The 25584-nt window shown below is 39.0% G+C and overlaps 1 protein-coding gene across 4 annotated transcripts in view; it reads left to right on the top strand.

Moving 5' to 3' along the window:
- Nucleotides 1-25584, top strand: part of FAM81B (family with sequence similarity 81 member B) — a 54665-nt gene that overhangs the window by 4709 nt on the left and 24372 nt on the right. For all 4 annotated transcript variants that reach the window (XM_060635368.3, XM_060635367.3, XM_060635369.3 and 1 more), the window contains 2 exons: nt 13068-13311; nt 19228-19346. In XM_060635368.3, the coding sequence (XP_060491351.3) occupies nt 13068-13311; nt 19228-19346 (363 nt within the window). The remainder of the gene's footprint in view (nt 1-13067; nt 13312-19227; nt 19347-25584) is intronic.

Genomic DNA, 25584 nt, shown 5'->3' with positions numbered 1-25584 from the left:
CTATGCTATTCCTTTCTGATTCAGAAAACAAGCCAGTTTTATTTTATTAATTTATTTAAAGCCTCCTCTTTAAATAACTTCCATAGGTTCCTATAGATTATGAATAATGCCACACGAGTGACATGAAAAGATTGATATAGGTACCTATGACTTTCAAAGTAAATCAATAAATCTATTAACAATTTCATGATTAAAACTCAGAGAATTTGTAAGTATGTTAAATTAATCATCAGAAAATTTTGTTTCTGCTGTCCAGTGCCACACCTGGAGCTCATCCAGGGAAGGACTGCAGAAGAGGGTCTACTCTGGGGACTTGGAAATAGGACATATTATTAATGAAAGTGCAATGTCCAAAAGATCCTAGAACTCTAGTTTGTAAAGGTGGGATCACAGAGGCAATGCATATTTGTTTGAATTGTTTTCTATTTTGTATGTCAGGAGATTTGGTCTGATGCAACAATTAATGCTTTTAGGACACTTGGGATTTAGTCTCGGGACTTGCACTAATTGTCTGTATGACCTCAATCAGGCCCATCATGTGTCTTGGCTTTAGTTCTTTCATTTGCCAAATGAAGAGGTTTGATTAGAAGCTCTTAGGACCCACTATAGTTTTTAAAAAATTCTGGTCATAAAATATACATTATGACAAACAAGAAAAATTATCAAACAAAAGAAATGATCAAACAACATGAGAAAAGTCTAAATACTGAATTTTCATTTTTTTAAATTACCTTTAACAATGAAGATGATAAACAATTTTTGAAGATGACAAACATTTTAAATTCACTGATTTTTTATCACAGTCTGTTCACATGAAGGATTTTCCTGATCCTTTGCCAATCGAATGAACACACCACACAGAGTTCAACCACAATATTTCAGCCCCTCTTTTCATGCTGCCCACAACTTGTACTTGTTTAGGTGACAATAAGGTCATAATCAAGGGAAAATGAAACCAAACAAGGGAAAAGGATTTTTTAATGTTTAAAAATACAGTATTTGGACAGGTGACATTTTTTCTGAGCTAAGGACAATGATTGTGGTGTGCATAAAAATAATTATTTTACAGGGACATATTAGCTACACTTGCCATCCAAGGAGGAATGGGAGACTTATTCTTACTTGAATCTACACATGACAAATAGAAAATAGAAATCATTCTTCTGATCTGTCAAATTCCAGTATGAACCCACGTGGATTTCTTTAGCCCAGGCTGGTGACCTATATACCAGGAGATGACAGAACAAATTTCTGGAAGACAATGACAAACCTACAAAGAAATTCAAGGAAATTGTTGCCCTTTCTTGGATTCCAGAGAAACTAAAATTAAGACAAAAGGGGAGAAATATTATGTAATTCAAAGCAAAAGTATAATGAAGATTATCTGGTGCCAACATTCATTTCTCCCTTGATCTCCTCCAAAACCCCTCTCTTGCGGTCTAAGCCATATATCTATAACTCCTAGGTACCACCTAAGATGGTTGGGTTTTTTTTGTTTTGTTTTGATCTTTCCCCTCTAATCTCCCAGAGCAGGCTGCAAGCTCCCGAAACGCAGGGACTATAGGATATTATGCTTTCTGATCTCCCCCCCTACAGTAGTAGCCTATCACGGAGTATTGAATATTGATTCCTGCAGAACCATAGTGGACGGACTGAATGGAGAGTCTAGTGGAACAGCTGAATCTTTAAGACTCTGCTTCATGCAGTAGACTCCTGGGTAGCTGATTAACTGGAAAAGCAAGGTGGCACACAGGCATGTTAATAATCAGTGAAGGTACTTCGAACTGACATGCTGACTCCAAAAACATAAACATAAAAAACAATTTAAAAAATAGCTTCATCCTTCAAGTCATAGTATTCATTGAGTGACAACAGATTTATTGATATGCAGAGAGGGTAATAACAGAAGCAAAAGTCATTATGAACTTAAGCTACCAGAATCTATATTACATATTCTCAGAGGTTCTGCCTTACAAATCTATATGGGAATATTTACAGGAAATACTGGAAAAAAAAAAAAACAACAAAACCAATAATAACAGCCCCAAAAAAGTGAGAATGAGCAATAAAATGGGTAATACATACCCTAAGAAAAAGGTTTGTCTAGAGACATGCACATTAAAAGACCTGGCAGACCAAGCACTGACAAGGCTCTTCCCAGCCTCAAGCAGTTGGAACAACACCCACACATTATAGTACTTGTTAAATATTAGGTCATATTAATAATCCATGGAACAGGGGGAGGCGGAATGCTTGCAATCATTTATAGGACAAGTACGGTGACATTATATTAAAGGCAGTAAATAATTCTGATTTCCACAATGTGTTCGTGGATTCACAGTGGCAGTGTGGCCAATGCTCATTTAAGCTTCATTGAACAGGAAAGCACCAAAGCCTTTTTTTTCTTTTTCTTCTTTTTGTCCCTGCTGGTGGAAGGATCACCGCATTGAGGCCAGGCGCCTCAGGTCCGCTCTTGGATCTGCCTCTCATTAATTAGCTATGGGACCTTGAGAAAAAGGAAATGCCTTTTCTTTGTGGGCAATCTCTGCCTCTTCTCTAAAATGGGATGGAGTTTTAAGTGATGATGAGCAGCCTGAGTCCCAAGGGCTGTCTGTGTTCAAAATCAAATCCAGATTTCACTTCCAGGATGCAGCTCAGAAAGCTGTCTCTATGTGCTACTTTCTCAACTCTGGCCATAATTTCTCATAAGCATTCTTTTATGTAATAAGGCAAATGGCTAAGATTTAAGAACATGGATTATTACCCCTTGGGATTTAATTTTGAATAAAAAACAAATTCTGCCTATAAATCTCTTTTTATTTTTCTTCAACTGACTGCTGGAAAAAAATTCTTAACACTGAATCAATAATTTCTAAGGTCTCTTCCATCCCTCAAATTCTTTGGTCTTCTAAAACTGGTTATTTCCTTTTATTCACTTAACAAATACTTACTGAGCATTTATTATGTGCTGGGCATTATGTTAGGCACTTAGATAGTCATTAGCAAACAAAACAAAGATCCCTGCCCTCACGGGGATTCCATTCTAGCAGGAGGAAGGGACACACATTGTTAGATAGCCTGTCAGGGCAGGCCTCACTGAGACATCAGATGTGAGCAAAAACTAGGAGATGAGGGAGTTGGCCATGTGGACATGTGTGGGAAGAGTAACGTTTCCAAGGCAGGAACCTTCCCGAGGTGTGGCTGAAAAGGCAAGGGGGCAAAGATGGCTGGAATAAAAAAAAGAGGGAAGTATAAACTTGAACCACCATGCCCCCTGGGCCAGGGAAATGAAGTTGTTTGTTATGGAGGAGTTGTCCAGTACATATCTCAGAAATTCTCTCAGGAGTACAGTTTGGGAAGATGAGGGGTCTGGCTGACAACCAAAGAATGGTATTTAAAATTGGGATACATAAAACTCTAAGTGAAATAGGCAAAAGCATACATGATTGATGATTTCTCCTTGTGAGTAGGATATGGCATTCAGGGCCTGTGGAGTATTTATTTTCAAGGTTTATTCAAGTATTTATTTCAAGGTTTTCTCTTACTACCATTTTATTGTATTGTGATGCATTTCTTTTCTTGGTACAAGATGATGATAGATATTTCACATTACAGTACAAAAGAAAGGAAGACAAAACACTGTTGGTTGAGCTTTCTATGGGATAGGTCATGTTAGGTTTGAGGACTTTCTGGTTTTGTTTTGCAACATCATATCCATCATTGAGGGCAACCAGCTCCCAGGTGAGAAAGCTCAAAACAGTCTGGGCAGCTTGGGAAGGAAGGGATACATGGGGCACTCTGGGTTCATTAGCAAGGTTTTTTATGATCTGGCAAACCCTCTTGCACCCTGCACAACTCCCTGGTCTCACTGACCATATTTGTTGTTAAAGAGTCCAGTTCTTAGTCCATGTTAATCTTCTCATTTAATCCTCTCAATAACCCTAACAGCGGCATAGTGTCACTATTTTAAATATGAAGACCCTGGGGTTCAAAGGAGTCAAATATTTGTCCAAGTGCACATAATACTATGACAGAACCAAGATTCTAATCCAGAAATCTATGTCTAAGTTATTCCAAAGCCTGTTTTCTTAACCACCCCTCTATCCACATTCCCTGCCAGCTATCCTCTCAAGACACACACACACGCACACACACACACACACACACAGACGTTTCACCTCCAGCCCATCCCTGGACCATAGAAGACGTGATTCAACCATAGATTTCTGATCTTCCTCCACTAGGGCCCCTCTGGGAGGAGTGGCCAACCTGGAGTCACAGCATCCTAGCTGTGCCTGGGAGGTGCTGCCATCAGCCACAGTGCAGTCTCTTATTCCTCTCTAGCATCTACTCACTGCCTGCCCCACAACCTGTGATGGGCAAGACTCTGGCTGTGGGTGGACACAGCTACAGGAATTGGGCACAACCCACAACACCCACATATTGCTCAAGGCAGGGCCTGCCCAGATGAAGTTCCGTCCCTCCCACCCCAGGAGGCCCCCTGGATTCCCGCCACACCTATGAGCTTCTGCTCAAGTCTGAGAAATGCAATGAGGTCAGGTTGAGCCAGACTCAGTTCTCTAGAGCAGAGAGGGAGCCCCTCCAGCCTCTGGGCTTCAGTGAGGATCCTTAGGATTCCACAGTGAGATGTGAGCCAAGCAGAGGAAAGGTAACTGGTAATTACATAATGTATTCTGAGGTAACACAATATAACAGGAAGAGCTACTAAGTAGTCTAAGCAAAGCTGCTGTGATGTAGCAAAGAGTCAAAGAAGCAAATTAAAATATTTCCCAGCTGAGTGACTGACAATCTCCAAGTCTCCGTTTCCATCTGAATTGAGAAAAATTTTACCTATGCCATGGGGGTAGTTGTGGGGATGAAATGAAATGATGTATATAAAAATGACACGTCAGGGGCACCTGAGTGGCACAGTCTGTTAAGCATCCAACTCTTGATCTCAGCTCAGGTCATGATCTCACAGTTCGTGAGAGCAAGCCCCCCATCGGGCTCTGTGCTGATGGTGCGGAAACTGCTTGGGATTGTGTCTCTCCTTCTCTCTGCCCCTCCCCAACTTGTCCTATCTCTCTCTCAAAAATAAATAAATAAACTTAAAAAAATTGTTTAAATGACATGTACACTATGAGCATTATATAAAAATAAGACTGTGTAATAATAAATTCCTTACATTTCTCCATGGCTAGGAACTCCCCTTAAATAACTTACCATCTGTATTAGTTTCCTAGGGCTTCCATAACACAGTATCATAAACTGGGAAGGTTAAAACAACAGATATTTATTGCCTCACATTTCTAGAGGTTAGAAGTCTAAAACCAAGGTGTCATCAGGGTTGGTTTTTTTCTGAGGACTCTGAGGAAGAATCTTTTTCATTCCTCTCTCTTAGCTTCTGGTGACAGCTGGTGATTGCTGGTGTTCCTTGACTTCTAGATACATCACTTCAATTTCTACCACCATTTCACATGGTATTCTCCATATGTCTCCATTTTTACATAGCCATTTTCTTATAAGGGCATCAGTCATATTGGATTATGCCCCACCCTCCCCTCTATGACCTCATCTTAACTAATTACATCTGCAATGACCTTACTTCCAAATAAGATCACATTTTGAGGTACTAAGAATTAGGTCTTCAACATATCTCCTTGTGGGGATACAATTCAGCCCATAATTCCATCTAATAATTACTAATAATTATGGTAAGAACATTTGTATATGACACTTATAGACGTTGCAAAGCACTTCAAGTACATTAAGTAAATTGATATCCTTCAGTCAATTGGTAGGGCAGGAGTCATGATCTCCACAGGACACAAAGATCTCTCCTCTGGATAACCTAAGAAAGGTTAAAGATAATAAGTGGCAGAGACAGCCCTTGAACCCTGGTCTTCTGACTCCAAATACAGTATTCTTTACCCGGGAGACTGACATAAATAACACGTACATCCCCAAAATAGCAAGGCAATATGGAAAAGTGTCACAAAATAACTACAAAATGCTGTAAGAACTCCAAATATCATCAAAACTACTTGCTAGAGCAGTTTACATACACTTTGCCTATAAGTATAACTCATCATGCCCTCATTCACACAGAGACTCTGGAACACTTGCCAACTGAATGCCTCCCACAAGGAAGCCAATCACAACAGGTGCATCATTAATTCTGTAATTTTAATGAAAATTTTACTAACAAAGTGTTTGCCTCATATAGCATATAACTATTTTGCTAGAAATTATCTACAACCAGTCTCCTTCTCCAGTGTCTCTTGGCCATGTCCTTATTTAGAGTCCTCTCCTCCAGGCTCCTTTAGGCAGACCTCATGCTGGCACAACCCTACTGGCTTTGGTCTGCCTCTTCCCCACCTGTACCCATGAACCTGGAGTTGCCTCCATCTCAATCCTAAAGCATTCAGTCTTGTGTAAAACCCAGAAATGGAGGCTTGTCTAGCTGCCAAAATCCATTCGCCAGGGTGGTTAGAAATAAGCAACAGAGAAACTACAGAAAATATTTTTTTCAATTTCATTGTTCCATAAACTTACAGGTTATTTTTGTGAGGCATCAAAATGTTCTCTAAAATTTCACTTCACGTGTGTGTGTATTGTGTGTGTTGCAGGACTGTATGCACTGAGAATGGAACTAGGCATAGAAGATCTCCCAAAAATGAAAATTTTTTTCAGTTATACTCTTCATTGTTCTAGAAAAGAACTCAAATTTTCAAGTTTCTGCATCTTGAGTATCACAGGCTGACAAAATAGTTATCAGAATCTCCTAAGTAAATTTAGTGCTTGATTCACAAGAACAGAACAGGCAGAGAAGTGAGAGGCTCTAGGTACGGATGCCTCTGCCAGCAACAGCACAGCTGGTACAAGTCACACCGAATCACAGAGAAACAGAACTCAGAGTTTGTGGAAAATCTGTTCAGATTCAGTTGTCAGCTACATAATCAATGATTTATGTAAAGCCCAAATATCTCTCTGAAAAGGCCCCCTGGGAATTCTTTCTCCTGTGCTTAGTAACTCCATCTGGACTAGTCTGGAATATTCAGTCATTTCTTTCCTTTCACAGTTAAATTTAGATGTAAGTCCCACTGATACAATACACTAATAAAACAGTGCTTTCTTTTTTTTTTTTTAATTTACTGAAAATTAGAGTGACCACATCTTGTTACTCAGTTTTTAACCATTTGGATGGTCTTTGAAAAATGGTATCAGGAAACTCTCTTAGAAGACTGAGACCGTTCATACGTGTGTCTTTCCAGTTGTTGATTTACAAAGGTCAATTGCAAAATAACATTCTCTTTTTTTAAGTTATTTTTGAGAGAGAGAGAGCACACACACACACACACACACACACACACATGCACATGGGAGAGGGGCAGAGAGAGAGAGAGAAAGAGAGACAAAGAGAGAATCCCAAGCAGGCTCCACACCGTGGAACCCAATGCAGGGCTCAAACTCACAAACTGAGAGATCATGACCTGAGCCAAAATCAAGAGTTGGACACTTAACCGACTGATTCACCCAGGCACCCCCATGATATTCTCTTTAGTTATAGTAATGGAAATGGAAAAATATATAAGCTCTGTGTTTATCTTTCAGGAATTGTGTAAATAGAACTAAACAGCATTATTTTGTGCTTCATTAAGCATCATTAAGCTTCATCTTTAATGCTTCATTAAGCATTTTTTATTAATAAAAAATAATAAAACTCCTAATTTATAGTAAACCTTAGGCACAAAAAGGAATGCTTTCCACTTAAATATAAAATAACTTCTAAAAATAAATTTTACAAACTAAAGGAAACTATATATCATATATATAGTTTATATATCATATATATATGATACATAATCATCAATATATATCAATATATATATTGATATATATATCAATCGATATACATATCTATTGATATATATATCAATATATATCATATATATATCAATATATATATATATGATATATATCATATATATCATAAGTCACTTAATGTCCCTATTGTTGCAGGAAAATACATTTGCATAACACTAGGTGCTGCCCTCCTTACTGGGTTCCTTCCATGTGCCAAATAGCAACATCATTGAGGCCAATCATGACAAATGGGACCACAGACTGGCATCTGAGCAGAGGTGGCAGCCTTGTTCCACTGGTCCCTCTGCCACCTTAGGTCTGATTCCTCAAGTTCTTTCTGGACACAATCTTGACACCAGCCAATAAATAGCACACCCAAAGAGTGAGTGAACGGGGGCTCCCCATAACCCTGGGCTGCATTGGTTTTACCACCCTTACCACATGCTTCTCACATGTTATCTCTGTATTTACAACCACACAGTGAAGTAGGCCTGTTAGCCCCATTCAAGGATGAATTAACTGAAACACTTGGTTGGTCAGTGGTGGAACCTGTATTCTACCATCAGTCTGTCTTGCCTACCACCTTGCTAAATTGCTTCTGACTCTCCATATAACTTGAGAGCTCATATTCTCTATTTCATACCTCAGCACTTTATATATTCTGCCTTATCAATCACTGATCACAAACTGAGAATCACTCACTGATTCACATGACCAGTTTTAAATAAATAAATGGGTTTCAATATTTAGAAGACATAGAATCATCTAAGTGCTTACTTAAAATGTTTATTCTTGGGGCACCTGGGTGGCTCAGTCGGTTAAGCGGCCGACTTCGGCTCAGGTCATGATCTCGCGGTCCGCGAGTTCGCGCCCCGCGTCGGGCTCTGTGCTGACAGCTCAGAGCCTGGAGCCTGTTTCAGATTCTGTGTCTCCCTCTCTCTGACCCTCCCCCATTCATGCTTTGTCTCTCTCTGTCTCAAAAATAAATAAACGTTTAAAAAAAAATTTTTTTTTTAAACGTTTATTCTTGCTCTGTCCCCCTCAACACCCAAGATTGTGATCTAAAAAGTCTATGACAGAGCTAAGGAATCTGCATTGTAACAACTTCCCTCCCTTCTCCACCCCCATGATATTAATTCAATTTTCTTTATGAGAAACCCTGAATTAAACTAAGTTCCTTGAAGGACAGACCATTATCTATTATGCATGGACTAGAGTATACATTTAGTAAATAATAATAGAGTTTTATTTTAACTGAAATTTTATCGGTAGATTGTTAGATATAGATACAGTGCTTTCAGCTACACAGAACAAAAACTACAACCAAAATGATTAATTCACATTTCTAAAAATCTAGAGTTTAGTTAGAGGCTTAGCATCATCAAGCAAGTGTTTTCTATCCTTTTTTTCCGCTATCTTCTTTTCCCTCATGGTCACAAGATGGCTTCAGAAGTTCCAGACATCACACACAGGCATGACAACATCCAGCAAACAAGAGAGAAGTTTCTTCTTATGTGTTTTTTCTTGAAAGCAAAGAAACATCATCCAGAAACCCCACAATAGGTTTTTCCTTTCACCTGACTGGCCAGGTCAGTCCTACCTAAACCAGCTTCATCTCAACCCAGAAGAATAAGACCACCATGATTAATTTGCCCCCTCCCAAATGACGTGGATGGTGGGAGGATGAACCAAATCAGACAGTGGTGGTGCGGGTTGGGGGGATAACTATCAGGAAGTTAACCAACAATGCCTGACACACTGGGAACATCTAAGAGAACACAAATACTAAATTTTGAGAAGAATGTAGCATAATTTATAAGTATCTGTATAGGATTGATGGCTAAGGACCAACTTCACTTTCCCTGGCACATCCAGGCTGCAGACTGTGGAGAGGTCAGAAAGCAGCACTAGCTCAAGGAAGGTAACAAGTAAATCTGCCGTCTGCCACTAGGCTATGTGTCACCATCAGCAGGGCCTGACATCCTCTTCCCTTCTGCCTGTGACTCATACATCTAATCGACAGAGCACTGTCAGCATGCTGGGGTTTTAGAGAAATGGAATATATATATATATATATATATATATATATATATATATATATATCCCCATATCCATTTGGTAATATTCCAGAAGAACATTTTTAAGCCAAATGAGTGGTAGAGGGAATCTAATGAAACCCTTAACAAAGCCTTCTTTGTTCTTAAAATGTGCAGATGACAGGAAAGGGGAACTTCACCCAGGCTGAGGTTATTTTGTACTGCTCAAGAGAAGACACTGTAAATCTTGAAGCTCTAACAACTGTAGTCTTCATTGTACCTTCCTCCACCCCCAATTTCCAACAACAGAGCCTTAAGGGAACAAACAGTACAGCCAGAAAAATCAGTCAATAAACATTTACTGATGACCTACTATGTGTCAGGCACTCTTCTCAGTGTTGGAGGCATTGTGAAGAACAACTTAGATAAAGCACCTGTCCACGGGGAGCTTTCATTCTAGTGATGGAGGGCAGAAAATAAACACAATTAAGATCATTTTAGATAATGACAAATGCTGGGGAGAAGAAGAAATGTGGTATTATGATAGAAAGTGACCTAGGGGAAGACTTGTCTGAGGAGGGGATACTGGATTTGAGACAAAATCAATGAGAAGGAGGCAGCCATGAAGTGACTTCAGGGAAGAGCAGTCTAAGCAGAAAGAACAGCAAGCGCCAAGGCTCTGAACAATGCACTAGTTTTGCATGGGTGAGGGATGGAAAGAAGATGCATGTGGTTGAATGAGAGTAAGCGGATGGAAGAGCAGGAGGAGATGGGGTTGGAAAGGGGAACAAGGATTTTATTCTCAGAAAATGGATAAGCCATTGGAGGGTCTCAGACTTTGAGAAAGACCACTCTAGCTTCCATGTGGAGGATGCACTTTTTGTTCAGATGCAGAAGTAGAGGAGATAATGGCGGTCAGGACCAAGAAAGGAAGAGACAACTAAGGAAAGAGTGTATATGAAGCCTGGGGACACTTCTGTGTGTCCTCACTGCTGCCACTCTATTAGGTCACATGAGTAGCATCAAAGTGAGGCCCCTGCTTCTGCTTATTATCTCTTGGAATTCTAGGAATATAGGAGAGTTAAGCTTAACATTGGATTTTGGAGTCACACAGATGAGTTTCAAAGTTTGACCCTGACATAACTAAGTTGTGTGACCCTTCCTTCTGTCTGATTAATTTTTTTCATTCTGGTATTCTAAATCACTAGTTCATTCTTCAGCTATTTCCTCCTTCATATTGTCCCATCTTTTTCTTTATTTCAACCATTATATTTTCACTTGTTTACTTTTTTAACATTTTCTAGTTTTTTGTTTTCATTTTGCTAACATCTCCCCTTCTTTTAATGTTTATTAGCCTTTTAAAAAATGTCTTACTGAATATATCTTGGTGTTTATCTTCTGTAGGAATCTATAATCCAGTAGATTATTTGTTGGCTAGTTGGTTTTGGAAGAGACTGTGCTCCTCAAATGTCTTGCTATCTTGGCCTGTGAATTAATTTTCCCCTGGGGGTTTTGGCCAGACCCAGGTCTCTACTGGAGTCCTGTCATCTCCAATAAACTCAGGGGGCTGGCACGGATAAGCCCCAGGCCCAGTAAAACCTCCCCATCCTACGAAATAACTTGTCCTGTCAGGTTTTCACCTTTGTTCCTCAGAAAGAAGTAGCATTAGGAGACCAGTGGCTTTCCCACCCCTGGAGCCTGTGGAGGTAGGAAGGTATAAAAGCAAATGCTGAAGGTCTGTTTTTACCCCAAGCTTTTTGTTACTGTTGTTTGAGGTTCTTACAGGTTTTCTGCCTTGCCTGATCTGACTCTTGAGGACACTTAAACAAGAATCTGAATTTCACACAACTAGAGCAGTTTATCCCAAGGCTATCTAGAAGAAGCAAGAGTAGAAATACAACAGTCCTTCTTCCCCATTTTACCCTCCCACAGCCTTGCTGAATTCTCTCTTGCCCCAGGCCAAAGCGGCCACCTGACTATGGTTGGGTTGCCCAGGAAACAGGCTCTGAGACAGAGATTGGTAAACAGAAGGCTCATTAAGGAGTGCTCTGGGGTCACTGCCAGGAAAGGAAGGAAAAAAAGTATTGTGATACAATTCCACAGGGAGCCATGAAGCTGGGATGGTCCTTCCAACTTGTTCTGAGATAGAGCAAGTGTGCCAGGCCTTTATAGCTATACATTGACCCATCACTGATTTCACGCTGCCCCAGGAAATGGGCATGGCCTTGAGCAAAGTGACTGTCTTCACCAAGGCGGTTCCCAGAGAAGCTATCAGCTGAGGGCTGTCAGCCAGCAGCACACCCAACACTTAGGAAAATAAGTCCCGCCTTCCTGAAAAGGGAGCTGGGGGGCACATCAGGGCACCCCCTGCACCACCCCACACCCTCACCAGTTTAAAATAGCCCCTGCTGCCCAAGGAGGGCAGTTTTCTAATTTTTCTTTCCAGTCACTCCAAGGTTTTAGGAGGGAGAGAGGATAGAAAACCAGCAGTCATGCTAGCTGAGCATTTTGGTCAAGACCATAGGACACCCAGGAAATTTTACTCCTGAGGAACTGTGTAAACTCATTTCTTTCTTCAGAGTCTGGGTCACAGAACCAAGCAAAGTGAATTCAATGAAGAAAAAAGACACAACAAAGTAGCTTGTCCTTCGAGAGGCTTATCAGTGAAGGGAAAGAGTAATATACTAATGCCAATAGGGGCTATCAGGATTTTACATGCTACTTTACCCTAATTCTTAACAGCTCTAGCCTATTTCTTTTTCTCATTTATTGTGTTTACTTTTTCACTGAACTTCTGACTCTTTCATGAATCTCTGCCTTTGAACTATCATTTCTTCCAAGTTAGTAGGCAGCACTCTCCTCAATGTAGAATTCTCAAGTATTAAATGTTTGTGGATCCAAGTTGGCTTGTTAGAATAGTGGGTAAAATATAAAATTATTCCTGCTTAGAAACATGAAAAATGCATAATGTAAGACCAAGGCAGAAGTCAGATCTTGTGAGATGAGAGACAAACCGGGAATCCAACCTGGCCGATTCCTATAAAGTCCTCCCAAACCTCTCACAGGGGAGATGGTACAGAAGTTAAGTGAAGAGACAAGTTCTGGTTCTGGCTCCTCCAACTCATTCTTGTAACGTCCCTGGTGTTGTTTCCTGTTCCTGACTAGGGGTCATTCTTTTCTTCCTGTGATTCCAAACACCCAGAGAAGGCAGCTAGAAGACAGATTGAACACCCAGGAGCGTACCATCGCTTTCCTCCTTGAACAAGCCTTCCGCATCAAGGAGGAAATCTCTGCTTGTCTTCAAGGGGCCCATGGCTTTCAAAAAGAGGAGTTGCTTGCCAGGAAGCTACTGGAAAGCCACATCCAGACCATCACGAGCATTGTCAAAAAACTGAGCCAAAATATTGAGGTAATTCTTCATTTCCCATACGTTGGCATCATTGTTTGACAACGATGATCAACCACCAATATCATTTTCAACTACAGAAATGACTCACTAGAGCTTAAGTTTAAATGACTACAACATGTAGCCCCAGAGGAAAACAGTTCAACGTTTCAACTGCTCATGTATGCTAAAAAGTAGAAGGAAATTCTATTCAAAAAGCATTTAATATCTATTTTGTGACAGCAGAGAGAATTGTTTAACAGTATGTCAGACATTGTGCTAAGGTGATTATTTTAATCTCAATTTCTGAGATTCTTTTTGTGTAATTGTTTCAAATAGAGCTTTTCATGGTGCACTGGCAATGATGGCTCACAGGCCCATCACAGTCTGACCCAAGCCATCTCTCTCCCCATCTCCCACCCCCTCACTTCTTTCATTGTGACCACACTGGCTCCCAGCTCTTCCTAGAACACACCAAACATGTTCTGGTTTCAGGGCCTTGGCACTTAATATTCACTCTGGCTGAATCATCTTCCCCTAGACATTCCTGTGAAATGTTCTCCATTGCCTTGAAGTCTGTGCTCAGTTATCACCCTATCAGAGAGGATTTCCTCAGCATTCTGTAAAAAGGCACCCTTCCCTACCCAGCAGTCACAATCTTCGTTAAATCTTACATTATAGATATTCATAGTACGTATCCATGTGATAAGCAAACTCATAGTGTATATTTGTTAATTGCTTGTTTTCCCCTTCTAATATATGAATATATATACACATGTGTGTGTATATACCTATATATGTATGTATGTATGTGTGTGTGTGTGTGTATATATATATATATATATTCTAATATATAATGGTAAAGATTCTGTTTTCTTCATTATTAAATAACACAACAGATGACAACAGCACATGGTAGGTAGTCAGCACTCTACATATTTCCCAAATGAATGATGTTTAAGATGTTAAAGGGAAAATAGAATTTCTGATCACAAAAGAAAATATCTATCTTGGTTAAACCAAAATAAACAGATTTTCACTACAAGTCTTTCAGCATTTTTAAGGTGCCAATAGGCATGATGAATCTGGGGTAGAAACTTTCAAGCAAGAGTCCCAGAGAATATACTTTGGGAAACTGACTAAAAATTTGCAGAATTATCATTAAAATTCCCACAACAAATGTCCTCTTTTACTGTCAGGGAATATAATATAGTGGATCTGACAAACAGACAAACAAAACTCATGCAATTAACATCAACAAAGGCTTCCTTAGGACTTTGTTTATAAAGCTAAGGATATTTATTAATTTATTTTCCATCTGTAGGGTCTGGCAAACCCCAGGATGCATTAGAGGGAGTATGGAAGTTAAAAAAGAAAAATCTTAGTGAACTTTTAAAAGGTACTTCATTGGTATTTAGCACATACTGAATTGACCCCAGTGCCTAAAAGTCAGTACCACTTCTCAAAGTGGTCAAAGATGTTTCCAGCATAACAGCGGTAAGAAAATGATGAGGTTAGCGGCTCAGCGCCTTTGACATGATGACCAAACCAAGTATAGCACTCGCACTAAACAAGATACCAATTTAAAAGTCAAAACTTGCTGGTAATTGAAAAGAGAGTAGCATTCTCAGAAATGAGAAATGGTTGTTACATGTTGATTATATTTGTCAAAATCCATTCAGATATATACTTTGATTGGTACCTTTTAATACCTATTAATTATACCTCAGTAAAATAATCTTAATTTTAAGAAGGAAACTATTTCCAGAAGTCTAGAAATCTGTTTTTTTTTTATTTTTTTTAACATTTATTCATTTTTGATTGAGAGAGAGAGAGAGAGAGAGAGAGAGATTGCTGCCAGCACAAAGCCTGATGTGGGGCTCAAACTCACTGAGGGCAAGATCATGACCCAAGCTGAAGTTGGATGTTTGACTGAGCCACCCAGGCACCCCATTAGAAATCTTGTTAAGGGCTTTTTCCCTATAATAATTGGTTGTCTTAGATTAGCTCTGAAAAAAAGACAAAATATTTTCCCAAAACTATAAAATCTCAAAATATATGCCATCCTGTTAAGGAGATGAGGAGGACTGGTCTATGAGGAAAATGAATTAGAAAATATTTTAAAGTCTGTAGACAACATAGTTAAACATCATAAAGAAGAAACTATTAGGCTACCTTTAGTAAATAACTAATACTATAACATGCTCTTTATAGTGAAATAGGTGCTATTCAAGTATTTTTTAAAAGCCTAAACTCATTAACGAGCTCAGTCCATTGCAAACTGACCAGCAAGACAGGTTCAAGTGTGAGCTGAAGCTTGACTTGGGCCTATGAAAGGAATTAAGAAAAAAATGTTTTTAATCAACCATAATTGCAGCAGTTGCTTGTTCCTTTTTATATTCAAACTATTTGTTTTTTAAGCTGGCAGCTAATTACAAATTTTAAAATTAATTTATTTTAAACTCAAGGAAAGAGAATTTTATGTATCACATTTATTTTGTTTATTTATTTTGTTTCTTTTTCCCACCAACTTGTAAGAGCAATACTTGTTCACTGTAATTATTTTGAAAGCTTAAGAAAAAAATGTTTAAACCTGGGGAAAAAAATTCTCAATTCCACTACCAAATGGCAATTTCTACAAACACCCAGATTCATTACCTTCAAGTCCTTCCACATATTCCATTAGGAGGCTGGGACTACATTTGTAAGCATAATCTTTAATATAAAATTATATCATACACTCACGTGATTAAAGGTTCTTTGTACAGTGCACACACCATGATTTGCTAAGTCATTCTGTTAATATTAAAATACCCTTGCTCATAAGTATAGGTCTGTATTTGGATTATTTCCATAGTATAAATTCTTAGAAGTAGAACTCCAGAGTGTGGACACTGTAAAGGCTCTTGATACATGTTGCCAAATTGGTTTCCGGAAAGTTTATACTTACACTTCCATTAGCATTACACAAGAGTGCTTTTTCATGGGCCTACACCAGCATTGAGATGTATTGTTTTAACTTCACTAATTTAATGGGATAGAGATGAGATCTTTCTCTCGTTTTCACTTTTTAAATTTTTTTTTTTTTAACGTTTATTTATTTTTGAGACAGAGAGAGACAGAGCATGAACGGGGGAGGGTCAGAGAGAGGGAGACACAATCTGAAACAAGCTCCAGGCTCTGAGCTGTCAGCACAGAGCCCGACGCGGGGTTCGAACTCACGGACCGTGAGATCATGACCTGAGCCGAAGTCGGCCGCTTAACCTACTGAGCCACCCAGGCGCCCGTCGTGTTCACTTTTTAAAAGTGACTATAACGCTTTTCATTTTCTCTGTCCATCATCTATTAATGTCGTTTGCCAATTTATCTTTTGGAGTTTTAGTGCTTTTTAATTCTTATTGATTTGATGAGCTTTTTTATTAATTGAGGATAATAGCTGCTGGTAGCTTGGCAAATGGTTAGCAACCAGCAAGCAAATATTTTCTGGAGAATAAAAACTTGGTTGGAGTGTTTGCCTATTTCCATGGTGTTAATAGTCTCACTGTGATTGATTTCAAACATCAAAACACCAAACACAAAGATGGGAAAAGATACGCACAACTGGCTTTCGCCAACAAATGCATGCTGATTGCAGCACTAGACTGAAATCTGTGGCAGTAACATTTGTTATAAATGTTTTTTCAGTTCATTGTTTATATCTCAGTTATATTTACAATGTTTCTGTCAAGTTTTATATAAGGTTGTTAAACTTTCCATTATTTTGCTCTCGTTAAGCATTCCAATATTTTGCTCTGTGATTCCTCTCATTATTTTTAAGAATAGAAATTTCTTCATTTAGAATTGAAATAATCACCTTTATTATCTGTTATTTTTATGGCTTAACTATTTATATTTTTAAACTACTTTTCTAAAATGTGTCATGAGGTAAGGATCTAAACTGATTGTTTTCTGAATAAACAACCAGAGATCCCAACACCATTCGTGAAATTCCTCCCCCACTAATTTGTGAGCCTCAAGTATAGTACATTCGTTTTTTAAAAAATATTTTAATGTTTATTTATTTTTGAAAGAGAGAGACAGAGTGTGAGTGAGGGAGGGGCAGAGAGAGAGGGAGACACAGAATCCGAAGTAGGCTCCAGGCTCTGAGCTGTCAGCGCAAAGACCTATGCAGGGCTCAAACTCATAAACAGCGAGATCATGACCTGAGCCAAAGTCGGACACTCAACCAACTGAGCCACACAGGTGCCCCAGCACATTTCTTTCTTACGTTTACCGAGGTCTTCATTACATTACATTGATTTATTTACATATGCAGATCTATTTTGCTACACTTATGTATTTATTATCATCTCATATGTTTTAGTGTTTAGTAGGGCAAATTCCTTTTCTTCACTATACTTTACCAAAACAAAGAAAAGTAACATCTTTTGCTATGGTCTGAATATTGGGTCTCTCCCCGCTCCTCCAAAATTCATATGTTGAAATCTAATGTCCCATGTGATGGTGTTAGGAGGTGGGGTCTCGTGATTAGGACCAGTGCCCTCCCACAAGATACCCCTGACTCCTACCACCACCTGAGGATGCAGTAGGAAGTAGACAGTCTGCAGCCCAGCAGAGGGCTCTCACCAGAAGTGGTCCAAGCAGGCACCCTAACCTTGGACTTCCAGCCTCCAGAACTGTGAGAAACATATGTCTGTTGTTTATTAGCTACCCAGTCTGTGGTATTTTGTTAGAGCAACGTGAATGGACTGAGACACTTAGAGTCAGGCAAAAACAAATGAAAACAAAAAAACTCCAGCTAGCATTCTTGATACTTCTAAGTTTTCAGTTAAAGGTTTTTTTGTTTGTTTTTGCTCTTGGGTTGTTTCAATCTGCCAGTTTACAAATGAGAAAGATCCTGTATATGGTATTTAAAATTTCTATGATTCATTTGCTACAAAAATCCTTCTTTCCTCAAAAAATTGATAAACATAAATTTAGACATAGTTCAGGCCTTGATCAAATATAGTAACTAAACTTTAATGCTTCCCCAAATCCTGAACTTGTCGTATACTCTCACTTATTTTACAAATAAATATGTTTTTTTTTTTAAATATATGTCTTCACTTTACTTTGGATTTTTCTTGAGTGTCAACTAAGATAGAAATTTTTGCTATGGACAAGCAGAATTTTTTTTTTTTAGTTTTAAATTAATGTTTACATGTTAAGTGTGAAAAATTTTTAAGCCGCTGTTCTTGAGACCACCGACCTGGTAGTATAAGATAGTCAGCTCTATTTCAGAACACCAAGACCTACCTAAGACATGACTAAGAATACCCAAGGACAAAATCTGAATATACTTCAAGCCATAAATCTCTCATGTTCTCTAAAAATCTAGAATAAACCTTCTTCACTCCTTTTGAGTGGAACAGTTTGATTCACATTTACTCATGTTAGTTGTATTAGCTTCACTGTGGTTCTGATTCAATCTGCAAAGGGCCTTGCCTGATGCCATAGTAAAGATCCCTTTCTAAACTCTGCCACCAATTCTGAGATAGGTTTTCGTGAAAAGCTTTTGTATCAATGATGGCCAAATGGCAACTCGTGGCCATAACAGCGCAATAAGTATGTTTTATTTGGCCCGTAGTGCGTTTATGTAAGATTTTGACTAAGATGTCAATATTTAAAAATTGAAAGATTTAACATAAAATCTAGATTTCTGGCTTGTGTTGAAACACTGTTGAGCCATCATTCCTACCTGGCAATAATCAACTGGAATCAGGCCATCACTACCTTCCTCAGATAAAGTAGGGACTGCCTCTCTCTGACATAGGACTCTCTCACTCATTTATACTGTCAGCCTAATTAGGAAAGTCTTTTGATTTTGAACCTCTGCTTTAAATTATACTTTCTTACCATGTGGGGTAGGAAATTAATGGGAATTTTCACTTAAAATTACAGATTTTAGAACACCAAATAAGAGCGCGAGACCAGGCGGCCACAGGAACTAATTTTGCAGTACAGGAGCTAAACACCAGACACCTTCAAGGAGTTGGAGATCTTCGAGGAAGAGTAGCCAGGTGAGAAGAAGCATATCAATGAATGGCAGTCAATTCTTGCCCATTGAATTCTCATTCCCAACTAAGTTCCATATAGTAAAAAAGTAGATATTGTCTTTACGCTAAACTGATGAGGTGGTGGTTGAGAAAGTCTATGATACACCTTGAAAGCTTCATGCTACCTTGAGAATCAAGGGTTCTCTAAAAGGCCCCTTTTACAGAATGTCCAGTTTTGGTTCTGTCTGCTAGTGACGAGAATCATATTATATTTGCAGCCCTCAACTGTCTAAATGCCAATATCTATACAAAGACACACCCTCAAGAACACCTACAAATATTTAAAATACTTTAATTTAATTTAATAATTAATTAAAATTTTTAAAATGTATAAGAATTACATATAAAAGTCTAACAAAAGGAATTTACTTCCAAATCGATAAAATTTTGAAAAATATGGTTCATATGATATTTCTAAATCAAAAGAATTAATGCTATACAGTTTAACAAAAACCTGTGGGTATTGACAATGGCAGGACCACTCTAGTAGAAATATCAAAGATCACCTGTGAATGGCTGACTGTAGTCACCTTTGCAACTCAGCATCTTCTGCCAGCACATCTTTACTCTCTCCTGGAATACTCAATCTCCATCTTGTTAATCTGCTCTGTAGTGTTAATGACAAAATAACAATTAGGTGATTAACACCTAAGACGAACTCCTTTTAGAGCATCTATCCATTCAATTCAACAACAACAAAAAGGTATTAAGCTTCATGCCCTATAAGCACATGCCAGGCAGTGTATGGGATTTGGGGATTCAGCAACATGGTCCATTTCCAATTCCTCATGACCCCAGATTTGTGGTCTACCTGGGAAAACAAGCTCCAAATGTAAGTGATTAGATAAACAATGTAATGAAAGTTTGAGGTGCTATGGAAATATCCAAATCAGACTGAGGCATAGGGAAGTCTTCCTGGAGGAGGTGACACTGAAATTAGTTTTGAAGGATCCATAGCAGATATCTAGACAAGGAAGGACAACAGGAAATGCACTTTACATAGGAGGGATAATAAGTGCAAATGAACTGAGGGATGAATTACTGAGACATGTTCAAAGAGCTACCTGTAAGAAGAGTGTTTTAGTTTTGGTATTTGGGGGTTTGCTTTTAGGGAGAGATGGGAGATTGGGAGATGAAGCTTACAAGTGGTCCAAATTGGATGCTGAGAGATCTTGTGGGTCAAGGTAAGAAGTTTGAACTTTATATAGAAAGTTATAAGTAAGCATGGGAAGATTGATTATAAGTAAGAGGGATGACATATATAGGAACATTCTAGTATTAGCTAAGTTGGTGGGGTACAAAAAGGAAAAATGAAAATGAAAGGAAGCCTACTGCAGCAGTCAAGGTGGGAAATGTCAAGGGCCTAAACTAACAACACACTAGCCATGAAAGTCCAGACCAGGTAGCAAACATTAGGAAAACAGAATCTTCAGGAATAGTACCTATGTGTACACACACACACACACACACACACACACACACACACACAGATATGTAACTATGCTATGTATAAGTACATGTTTATTCATCCAAAATATACAAAATTATATATTTCCTTATATAATATCTGATACACACAAAAGAAAGTTTATAGTATTTGGGTAAGTTTGAAGCAAGGTAATAAAACAAACACGAACAGACCCACCATCCTATTTAGATGTGCCATGATTTCTCAAAGACAAATACCAAACATCTGTCTTGAATAAAACTTGGAATTTGGTTCCACTTGGTGGTGTGCTGATGACACGTGAACTATTTATTTTTTCTGCAAACCATTACAAACCCAGTATTCAATTTTTCTAAATCCTGCCTTACATGTAAGACACAATAACAGATTTCAATGAAACCAAGATATGAATGGAATAATATCTAGAACAAGATGGATCAGCTTCAATTTCTTTTTTCTTTTTTGTTTCCTTTTTTAAAAACAAAAAAATGTTTCTGTTTAAAGTCTACAACATGATTTGATATATACAAGCATAGTAAAATGATTACTACAGTCAAGCTAATTAACATATCTTCTCACATGGTTACCATTTTACGTGTGTGATAAGAGCAACTGAAATCTACTTTCTTAGCATATTTCCATTCTTCAGTACATTATTAACTATGGTCATCACACTGTATATTAGGTCTCTAGGCATATTCTTCCTATTTAACTGCGACTTTGTACTCTTTGACCAACATTTCCCCATCTCCCCTACCTCTGCACCCTGGGTAACCACCATTCTACTCTCTGCTTCTGAGTATTTGACTTTTTCAGGTACCATATGAGATCATGCAGGTTTTTTTTTTCTGTGTCTATCTTAATTAACTTAGCATAATGTCCTCCAATTTTATCTGTGTATTCACAAATGGCAATATCTCTTTTTTTGAGTCTGGATAATACTCGGAATGTGTGTGTGTGTGTGTGTGTGTGTGTGTGTGTGTGTGTGTGTGTGTCACAATTTATTTTTCCATTCGTCTGTCAACAGACGCTTAGGTTGTTTCCATATCTTGGCTATTGTGAATATTGCTACAGTGAACATGGGAGTGTGGGAGTGCAGATATTCCTTCCAAGTACTGATTTCACTTCCTTTGGATATACATCCAGAACAGGGATTGCTGAATGATGTAATAGTTCTATTTTTAGTTTTTTGAAGAACCTTCATACTGTTTTCTATAATTGCTGCACCAATTTACATTCTTACCAATAATATACAAGGGTTTTCTTTTCTCTACCTACTAGTCGACATTTGTTATGTTTTTATTATTTTGATAATAGCCACTCTAACAGGTGAAGGGTAATATCTCATTGTGCTTTTGATTTGCAGTTTCCTGATGATCGGTGACACTGAGCACCTCTTCATGTACTTGCTGGTCACTTGTATGTCATCTGTGGATAAATATCTATTCAGATGCTTTGCCCGTTTTTTAAAAATATTTATTTATTTTTAAGAGAGAGAGAGAGAGAAAGAGAAAGAGAGAGAGATTGAGATGGGAGAAGGGCAGAGAGAGACGGGGACAGATTATCCGAAGCAGGCTCTGCACCAACAGCAGAGAGCCGATGTGGGGCTCCAAGTCACGAACTGTGAGATCATCACCTGAGCCAAAGTCAGGGGCTGCTTAACCGACTAAGCCACCCAGGCACCCCCACATTTGTCCATTTTTTAATCTGTGGTCATTTACAGCTACTTCTTTTTTCTGTGGTCCTAGGGGACTTGCAAATGAGTCCCATCAGCTCTCAGAGCTAGGTGATTTGGAAGCCAGTCTCTCAGGTGGCAGCTGTAAAAGTTGAAGTGCTCGATGTATGGTCCAAACCTTTCACTCCTCAGGAGGAAGCTAAGATTTGGGGGTCCCCTCCCAACTGTAAGGAAGGCACTGTGCCAAGAATGGGGTTTACAGCATGAATGTGTCTCAGCTTTCCTGCCCATTTCAACGTGGGTATATTCTTAGATGCCTGATAAGCAAGAGTCTTTAAATTAGTTTCTGGGTTTTTCTCAGAGGAAACTGATCTGTGTGTAGCTGTTTATTTGGTACATCCAGAGAAGGGGAAACCAAGAGCCTCCTATCCCTCCATTTTATTCTTCAATTGCTTACCTTCCCCTTGAATCTTAGGTAGTGATTTTAGGACGAGGTCTTATTTTTCCTTGAAATATCTTCTTATTATGAAAATTTCTTTATTGTATTTGCTAATCCGAGACAGAATCTGGCTAAAAGCCATGAGACTTAAATTCACCCTTCCTCTCCCATTCTGTGTATTTTTGCCAGGCAAGGGACTAATAGACAAGCTGAGACAGATTAATTACTGTCTTTCCACATATATTGACCTTAATTCCAATGAGTATTTTGGCATAACTGAGATTAAGTTGATTATTTTAACATAATTCCTAGGAAACATTTTACTGCTGCATAAATCAAACTCAATATTTAATAATGGCAACGTGCTTTGAATTTTACACCGTATTTCCTACTCCAAAACAGGGGCAGTGTAAAAGCAAGTAACTCCAATGAGACGAGGTTCTCAAAGGCGTCTGGTCTGCTTTTGATACCCTCTCCTCTATTCAGTAGATGATAATCTCAGGTGCAAATGAGGAAAAGCAAGTATGTAAAGAACATCCATAGAGATGGCCATGATTTACAGTCTGCAGCAGCAGTCAGAGGACGCAGGACTTCCAGCTACATTTGGCTATTTGGGACCCAAAGGCAGATTTTTCTTATTAAAAAAATTACAAATTGTGTTGATATGAAATTAAAAGCAAAAATCATATTCTTTGGAAGAATGATATCATGGATATTGTCAACTTTTGAAAAGTTAAGAGTAGAAACTTCTGGTTAAAGATAATTGAATAAAGATATATTTATGCCACTCCTCTCACTTGCGACGTCTTAAAGCCAGTTAAAAATAGAAGGGAAGCAAAAATTCCATCTTTTTTTAAAAAATGTTTATTTATTTTTGACAGAGATAGAGCATGAGCGGGGGAGGGGCAAAGGGAGAGGGAGACACAGAATCCAAAGCAGGCTCCAGGCTCTGTCAACACAGAGTCCCAAGCGGGGCTGAACTCAGACTGCGAGATCATGACCTGAGCGGAAGTCGGATGCTCAACTGACTCAGCCACCCAGGCGCCCCTAAAAATTCCATCTTTAATAGAACTTGGAAGTTGCCACAACTGCTAACCACAACCACAAACAGAGTACACTTACAAATACTGTCATGTCTGTCTTCCTCGGACCTTAGATATAATGACTTGCGCCAAAACAAGAGTCGTAATCCTAAATAATTTGAATGGAGTAACATTACTCCATTACTCGGGGCTCAGGCGGGTCACAGGACACACAGGAAATGTCCCTTCAGGGAATCAGGTCAGTAACACAGAGCAGCTGAGGAGTGTAGCTGAGGATGCATTTGTGTTATTTATCATCTAGAAGCTCTGTGCTTGCAAATTCATACCCGAGAGAAATGCTGACATGCTACAGGCAGAGGAAGTAGAGCGGGCCTATAGCGTCACTACAGAAAATCTAGGATTCAGTGATTGGCTGTAAAACACACCAATCCCGTTTTTGAGGAGGAAAGGGGGGGATGTGCCCTCCTACAGCCTGTAGGGCTTAAGAAAAGAACAGATTTGATACTGCAAGCCTGAGTGGAGGATGTGGTCTACTCCTCCCCCCACACACACTTGGTGATCTTCTGTAGGTAGTCAGAATCAGCCAAAGATGTAAGCATGATAGGTAGAATCTAGCCTGTGCGTAAAAATCGGCACCACCAATATCGATAGTCAGAGAAAACTATGAGGCTGATGATGTGCAAACCTCAATGAGAGGAATTACCCAGAAAAACACACGAGGGGTTCAAATCAGAGGTTCTCTTGGTTTCAAAGAAGTTAAGAACAAAGGAAAAAGATTAAAGCAGATTGCTGATTGAACAGCAATCAGCAGTAATTTTGCTCCTTCCCAAAGTCCCACTAAATCTACTGCAAAAAAAAAAAAAAAAAAAGTTTCTCTTTAAAACAGACCCACCAAAACAGAGGATATCAGCATAGAAATGTTGGGACGAAGAAAACAGACATGTGGAAACTGACTTAGCAGATGTAATAAAACCAGTTTTAAACCTGTGGGATAAACTGAGAATGATCTGGTTTTACACCACACAATTCTCAAAAGGCTTAGGTGTTGGCAGCACTAGGAAACTCTGAAACTAGGTAAAGACAGGCTCTTGTCTCTAGGGAGAACTGGGAAAAGCAGGAAGAGGGAGAGCAAAGAGCCACTGTAGTTTGTTGTCGTAGACTCTGGGTCTGGAGTTCTCTTGTCCAGCAAGAGAGCAGACACAGGATTAATATGCAAGTCACAGGATTAATATTCCAAGTCCGAGAGGAGACAAGAGCTCCCAGTAAGTGTCCTTGCTCCGTTTTTATTAGGATCAGAAGATTTATCAGCATGATGGACATGCACAAAGAGACAATGAAATTGTGAACATTAATTCACGGGCGTGATGGAAAGGGGGTTTTGAAGATATGTGGTGTTAGGGGTTTGGGTCAATACAAAACAAAATCCAGGTGCTGAGCAGATGGTTGTTTACAGCAGACATGAGGCGCCTTGTGTGTTTACCTAAACTTGCCTAGGGGGACAAGAAGGACAGAACATGCTACCTCAGGGTCAACAAGGCACCTTTCTTTTGCTAATTAGCTCCACTCCTGGCAACTTTGCCCAGGGTGGTCTCTAGCCC

Source organism: Panthera onca, chromosome A1, assembly GCF_046562875.1.
Source record: "Panthera onca isolate mPanOnc1 chromosome A1, mPanOnc1 haplotype 2, whole genome shotgun sequence".
Classification (NCBI taxonomy): domain Eukaryota; kingdom Metazoa; phylum Chordata; class Mammalia; order Carnivora; family Felidae; genus Panthera; species Panthera onca.
Note: the sequence above shows the minus strand (reverse complement) of the source record. Positions and strands in the feature narration are given on the sequence as shown.